The 7,507-nt window shown below is 39.0% G+C and overlaps 1 protein-coding gene across 1 annotated transcript; it reads right to left on the reverse strand.

Annotated features, from left to right (window-relative positions):
• Window positions 1–4,468: 4,468 nt before the first annotated feature.
• LOC107554752 (gastrula zinc finger protein XlCGF52.1-like) lies at window positions 4,469–5,913 on the reverse strand. Its single transcript, XM_016237353.1, has one exon. It carries the CDS (start codon window positions 5,910–5,912, stop codon window positions 4,644–4,646), a length of 1,269 nt encoding a protein of 422 aa, XP_016092839.1. The 5' UTR covers window position 5,913; the 3' UTR covers window positions 4,469–4,643.
• Window positions 5,914–7,507: the final 1,594 nt, after the last annotated feature.

The following is a 7,507-nucleotide window of genomic DNA, read 5'->3' on the forward strand; positions in this document are numbered from 1 at the left end:
CGGCCCATCATCAGTTATGCCTTACATAATTCACCTTTATTCTACACCGCTCTTGTCGCCTCCCTTATGAATGCTCTGATGATTTCCTGGTTTTATGAAGCCCCTCACTCAGAAATACGCAATGGGCTCAGATTGGTTAGCTGGCCCAGTGTGTTGTGATTCGCTAAACTAAGTCTAAGCGTCACGCCCCTCACCTCAGTGGCATGTGTTCTGGTTGTATTGTAAACACTGGTCATCAATATTGCTTATCAATTTGAGCCCGATTGAGACCCAGAGAATATTAGTGAAGAGGATTGCGCAGAACCTGTGCAAGCACGTCTCTTACAGGACGTTTCAGAATGGTATGTTTTTTATTTGTTGTTGTCTCATGCTGTTACTTGTAAATGCAACTGCTTATGTTAGCTTCTAATATATAGTTGTATCCTGATTAAAGCTTTAATACAGCAGAATACATGATTGCATTGTAGCATTTTTGTAACAGTAAGAAGTGTTTGACAGCAAGTATTGCTCGTTACCATGGCAACCACGTGCGCATCCATGTTTAACGCTTCTCGTAGCTATGTGAGAAATATCTGTCTGTCTATACACATAAAGTGCATAATTGGAACACAGTTCATTGTTGGAGCTGACGAGCTGATGATCTGAATCAGGTGAGAGAGAGAGATGCAGAGCAGAGCGTGTGTAGAGCAGGAGGATGCGAGGAACAAGATTAAGAACCGCTGCTTTAGAACATTGATTTTGAAACTTGTGAATCCATTGGAATCGTTGGAAGACAGAATTGCGATTCATATATGAATAGATTTTTTCGTGCACCCCTAGTTTTGACAGAATGGCAACAACTCTTCCTCTTCTCTAAACCAGCGCAGCATGGCCCCGCCCCCTTTGTTGCATGTTCCCGGGGGTGGAGTTTATGAACACAAACATAGGGTTTGTGATGTCACCAGCCCGGGAGGTAGCTCGTTGTAGTCCTAATTTCAAAAGACAATATCTCCGTTTGCATCGAACTTTCAGCGTCGTAACTTTGCAGATATTGCTTATGCTCAAACAGCAACATTACACACTAACTAAAGTTAAAAAAGTGAAATCACAATCAACCTCCCCTTTAAGGGTATTTCACCCAAAAAAGAAAATTTTTTGTCATCCTCATGTCATTCCAAATCTGTATGTTTCTTTCTTATGAACACAAAAGATGATGATTTTGAAGAATGCTGGTAATCAAACAGTTGTTGGTCCCCATTTACTTCCATAGTAGAGAAAGAAATACTATGGAAATCAATGGGGACCATTCTTCAAAGTAATCTTCTTTTATGTTCATTTACCTTATTTTTCTTTCATAAGAAAGAAACTTGTACAGGTTTTGAACGACATGAGGGTTAGTAGATGATGACAATTTTCATTTTTAGGTGAACTATCCCTTTAATAATCACATACATTTTGAAGTGTAGCTTGATGCTAATTGTACCTCTGATTATATTTTATAATGTATTTTTGTAAGCATTATAGATGGTTTGTGTTTCTGGCAGTGTATCACAAAACCATAGAGTATGGCAGTGGCGTAAATAGTGTTTTTTTTTTTTTTTTTAAATAGTAAATAGTGTGGGGGTAGTTTTGATAAATAAAAAATCCTACGGCACACCACTAAGCACTGAAAAAAACAAAGATAGAAAAGTGTTTTTTCTATTTTCAATAATTAAACTGTATCGTCAGAGTTATCAGACACTTGCACTTAACATTTTATGGACATCAATCTCATGGAGTTAAGGTTTATGACCAGCGAATGACAGAGATCTGCGTTTTGTCTGTCATTAGAACAGCTGTATCTGAGGCATTGCATTGCATTACACGCTTTCATCAACAGGTTCTAACTTTTATTGTAGCTGTATGGGCGCTTTGTTTTTCTTGTTTAAAGGGGTCATATGATGCTTTTTTAAAGATCATTATTTTGTGTATTTGGTTTAAATAGTAAATTTGATGTGAAGAAAAAAGTGATGCTTTTTTGAAGATCATTATTTTGTGTATTTGGTGTAACAGATTATGTTGACATGCTTTAATGTTCAAAAAACACATTATTTTTCAAATACTGTACATTATTGTAGGTCCTCTATGCCCCGCCTCTCTCAAACAAGCCCTTTGACAAGCGCAGTCTGCTCTGATTGGCCAGCTGACCCAGTGCATTGTGATTGGCCGAACACCGCAGGCACTCGTCGGAAATGTAACGCCCCTTACCATAATCGTGAGCTTCATCTTTCAAAGACAGAGCCCGAAAGGGGAACAGAGTCTCGTGACAGACACAGTGATGAAGCTGGTATGTGTTTGCAGTACACAAGCCACAGTTAAGACAGCTGACTCCACTGTGACGTGACCCCCTCGCTCTCTCTCTCTCTCACACACACGCACGCGCACACACACACACACACGATGTGCAAAACTCTGCATTTGAACAGACAATAACAAATACTTAAACTAATAACAAAACAGTAGCTGATTCAGAAGTGCCAGATTGTCATAGCAAAGTCAGAATTACCTCCTCTCCTAGGTTCACGAAACGGTCGTCCATAAAATGCATTGCTGTTCTGTTGTAAGTAATCTTAAAGATTCCTAAATGCATCTACTTTCGGAAGGCCAAATAAAGTGCTTTTGTATTAACACTGAAACACACAGCGTCTCCCTGACATGCTGCTTCAACACTAACTGAGGTTACTGAAACCACGCCTTCTTTCTTTGCGTGCACATTTGGGCCGCATTATGCTAATATTTCCACATAGTGAGGTAGATATGTGGGAGCGTGTTAGAACGAGCCGTTTTAGGGGGGCGTGGCAGAGTCTTAACTTTGATAAAGAATATCTCTTTGGTTTTGAGACTTTAGTCTTTGCAACTTCAGGGATCTTATCTATGCACAATCAGCTTGTAACACTCCAAAGAGAAAGGAAAACTTGAAATCGCATCATATGACCCCTTTAATACACTTGGCCGAAATCACATGATAAACAATGAAGCGTATAATACAAAATATAATAGAGATACGAAGTTTGGATAATTTTCCATGGCACACCTGACTGGTCTAGGGTATGGCGACTGCCATACGGAAACGCCGCCATGGTTTCTGGTGAAGAACCAAACTTTATTTGTTTTAATTTAATGCTGTATTTTGAGCAGCGGATGACGTTAAAGCCATATACAAGATACATATGAGGAAAAATGCATTGTTGGTCAATGCCGCCTAGCGAGCAGGTGTGAATTATCAGAAGGCAATCAATCGGTTTGCATTCAGTGTAAAAACACAGTTTGTTTGCGATAAAGGTCCTCCTCCTGCTTTTAGGGGTGGAACAAAGAGCTCAAGAACTCGTGACACAAAAAAGTTTTGGTCCTTCTAGACCAGTGGTTCCCAATCCTGGTCCTGGAGAACCCCCAACACTGCACATTTTAGATGTCTCCCTATTCAAACACACCTGATTCAACTCATCAGCTCATTAGTGAAGACTCCAAGACCTCAAATGTGAGTGTCAGATAAGAGAGACACCAAAAACATGCAGTGTTGGGGGTTCTCCAGGACCAGGATTGGGAACCACTGTTCTAGACAGTTCTTGTAGTCCGTTCTACCATCTACCATCATAAACAGATAAGTGATCTAGTCTTGCCACACTCTTCTTTCTTTTACTTAGTTTCTTGTTTTTCCTGTTGAGAGTCTCATTTTAAAGTTATGTTTTGCTACAAAGCCATTTCTCTGACTTGGTCTTTGCCCGCCTCAAACTTCAAGCCTACAAGACTCTGCATCCAATCATAAGCCAGTGATAATGAAACCCTTTTCAGAAAATGATGCCACAGGAAAGGGAGGTTTCTGCAGAGCAAGAAGGAAGTTTCCCAATCAATGGGCTTTTATCAACCGCTTTACCCAACTGGATAAAATGGTCCAGCCCTATCCCCATCCCTAAAACTAGCCCCTAGTGGGTTAGGGCTAATCGGGTAAAATATCCACAAATTGGGAAAGGACCTTAATTGATTGGACAATGCCCCCTAGTGTCCTGCAGAGACATATACTTGGGACACAAGGGAATACCCATTCAAAAGATGTAACGTCACAAAACGTCCAAATCTCAAGAGGATTTTTAGATCTCTACAAAAAATGGATTACTCAGTGGATTTTTAGTACATTTTCATCCATAGCATCAATATTTTAGCTTTCTTCTTCATGTATTTTGTTAATCAAAAAAAATAAAAAATTCTTACACAGATTGAACCATTTGGAGATGAATCCTATAATGCAGTGGGATGTTCAATATTTAATTCAGTTTGTCATTTTATTTATAATATTTCTTTTCACTGAAGCACTTCACAACAAGACAGTTTAATTAATATTTTGATTCTAAAGTATCAATATAAGAAATGGCGTGACGCTTCTATACAGACGAAATTAGAGGGCATCCACCACAACCGAAAGTATACCAAAGGTGATGGTGAGGTATGGCCACGAGTTCAAGTGTACGTAAGAAAATAGGAAGCGTCAAAGTATAAAATGGTTAAGTAAAGAGAGGTTTAATGCAAATAAATTAAGTAACAATGGAGGGGAAAAACAGGGTGGTGGTTGTAGAAGCATTACTTGTTTAGATGTGTATGATTATCATAAAATCAGATTTGGCCCACATTCAACTGTGGTGTGAGCGTAGCCTTAATTTTACACAGACACATATTTTCTGGTGCCATAGTAAATTGCTAGGCCATTTAAAATGCTTTCCACACAAAGAACACGAATAGGGTCTCACATCTGCATGGCTTTTCAGGTGTATCTGTAAGTGTGATGGCAACAGGAATTTTTTATTACACTGATTGCATTTAAATTGTTTTCCTCCAGAGTGAATTTGTAAATGACGTTTCAGGCTTCTTCGATATATTAAACTTTTCTTACGCTGAAGACATGTGAAAGACCTCTTTCTAGTGCGAGATCTCATGTGAGTCTGAAGGTTTCTTTTATTTATATAACTCTTTCCACAGTGATGGCACATGAAAGGCTTCTTTCCAGTGTGAGTTATTAAATGATTCTTAAGGCGTTTCATGTTTGTGAAAGTCCTTCTACACTGTTGACATATAAAACAGTTCTCCCTTGAGTGAATCCTCATGTGCTGATTAAGGTTTTCTTTACATCTAAAATTCTTTCCACACTGACCACATACGAACGGCTTCTCTCCAGTGTGAACTCTAATGTGGGTATCAAGGGTCACTTTACGAGTGAAACTCTTTCCACATTGACCACATATGAATGGTTTTTCTCCAGTGTGACTGTTCATGTGATAACTAAGGCCTAGTTCACGTGTGAAGCCCTTCCCACATAATTTGCAGGTGTAAGGCTTCTCTCCGGTGTGAATCCTCATGTGTTTTTTAAGGTTTCCTTTTTGAGTGAAACTCTTTCCACACTGTTGGCAGGTGTAAGAGCTCTCTCCAGTGTGAATTCTCATGTGGACCTTAAGGTTTCCCTTTTCAGTGAAACACTTTCCACACTGTTGGCAAGTAAAAGAGCTCTCACCAGTGTGGATTTTCATGTGGACTTTAAGGTTTCCTCTTTGAGAGAAGCCTTTTCCACATTGCTGGCAGGTGAAAGGCCTTTCTCCAGTGTGAACTCTCATGTGGACAGTAAGGTTTCCTTTTTCATTGAAACTCTTTCCACACTGTTGGCAGGTGAAAGGTTTCTCTCCTTTGTGAATTCTCATGTGGACTTTAAGATTTCCAACTTGATCAAAACTCTTTCCACACTCTTGGCAGGTGAAATACCTTTTAGTTCCTTTCTTCTGACCTCTTTTTTGTGAGGAAGTCTTTTCAGTCTTTCTGGATATTTCTTCAGTCATAAAATCATGATGTCTCTCATACTGATACTTCTGCTCCATTTCATTAAGCTCGAGATTCTCCTCCTTTAGCGTCATTAGGTCTAAAGTGAAAAAAGGCAAATTACAAGTTAACTAGGCTCAAAGCAAAAGACATCAAACTATTTAGACATTCAAAGCATCATAACCAACAACATGTACGCTGTATACTCCATCTTTTCCTGTACACAATAAGGCAGTGGTTTTCAACCTTGGTCCGGGGGACCCACCACTCTGCACATTTTGTTTGTCTCCATTATTTATGATCTGATCCATCATTTGTATGATGGGATTGACAGCATACAAATGTTTCATGAATCACATTAACCGTGTCGTAAGTTGATTTGTGCGCTCGGATCTGTGCTTGTGTAAATTAGAATGGATGTATCTGTGACCTATTATAAATATCACAAATATATGATTTACCCGGGGGGTTTAGTTTTACATGTGCAAATAGGAGCATAAACAACAGAACCTGAGGATTCACACATGGTCAAATCACATACCAGCAGCAATTTTGTGAACGGAAGAAAAACAGAATAAAATGAATAAAATAAATAGGACAACACAAAATATATTTCACTTAAACAATTAACAGATTAACAAAAAAAAAAAAAACTGCGATAAGTTGAGTATATGATAAGGTTTGGTTCATTTTTTTATTCCTTGTGTGTTAGATTGATAATTAAGGGCCAATGGGTCTCATTTATGAAACGAAAGTATGATGGTCGTTTCAACGCAAAACTTCAATCTACGATCAAATCTCACGTCTGGTCTTAGCTAGTGTACGCAAGTTTTTGAGTTAGCCTGAACTTGCGCGCAGCATATGAATCTGGTGGAGAATTGTAGAATGACAGCATTTTGTTCATTTAGGTTATTTTCCTGACCGACAACCGAAGCTCATTAGTCTGTCACTGACCAGTAAGATTAGAATATCTTTAGTTTTTTTTGTTTTATTCAGGGCTTTAGCTATACATGCGCAAATATCAGCGTAAACAACAGACCATGAGAATTCACACATCATCACATCACGCACCTGCAGCGCTTCTGTGAACGGAGAAAAACAGAAATTAAAGGGGTCATATGATGCTGATAAAAAGAACATTATTTTGTGTATTTGGTGTAATGAAATGTGTTTATGTGGTTTAAAGTAAAAAAAAACACATTATTTTCCACATACTGTACATTATTGTTTCTCCTCTATGCCCCGCCTTTTTGAAACGCATCAATTTTTACAAAGCTCATCGTTCTGAAAAAGCGAGGTGTGCTCTGATTGGCCAGCTATCCAGTGCGTTGTGATTGGCCGAATACCTCAAGCGTGAGACGGAAATGTTACGCCCCTCACATACTGTTGATGCCGTGTCCCGGAGCGACGAGACAAAAAAAACATTACAAATGAGACATTTGTTGCATCCAGTGGGGACATAATTACTGATTATAATGACTTATACTGTCTTTTTACGCGTTGCGTTGCATTGCGCCGCTTAAACATAAAACCCTGTCTGCATTTGTGATCTGAGAAATTATAAACAACAAGCGCTACTCTACACTGCCCAAAACTCACGTTTGAATCATCAGTGGCAAACCCTTTAAATTAAAACTTACTTACGTGAGTCAGAACTGCCGGCATTTTAGTCTAACGTTACTCTCCCAGG

The sequence above is a fragment of the Sinocyclocheilus grahami genome, unplaced genomic scaffold (assembly GCF_001515645.1).
Source record: "Sinocyclocheilus grahami isolate Dianchi unplaced genomic scaffold, SAMN03320097.WGS_v1.1 scaffold512.1, whole genome shotgun sequence".
Lineage (NCBI taxonomy): Eukaryota > Metazoa > Chordata > Actinopteri > Cypriniformes > Cyprinidae > Sinocyclocheilus > Sinocyclocheilus grahami.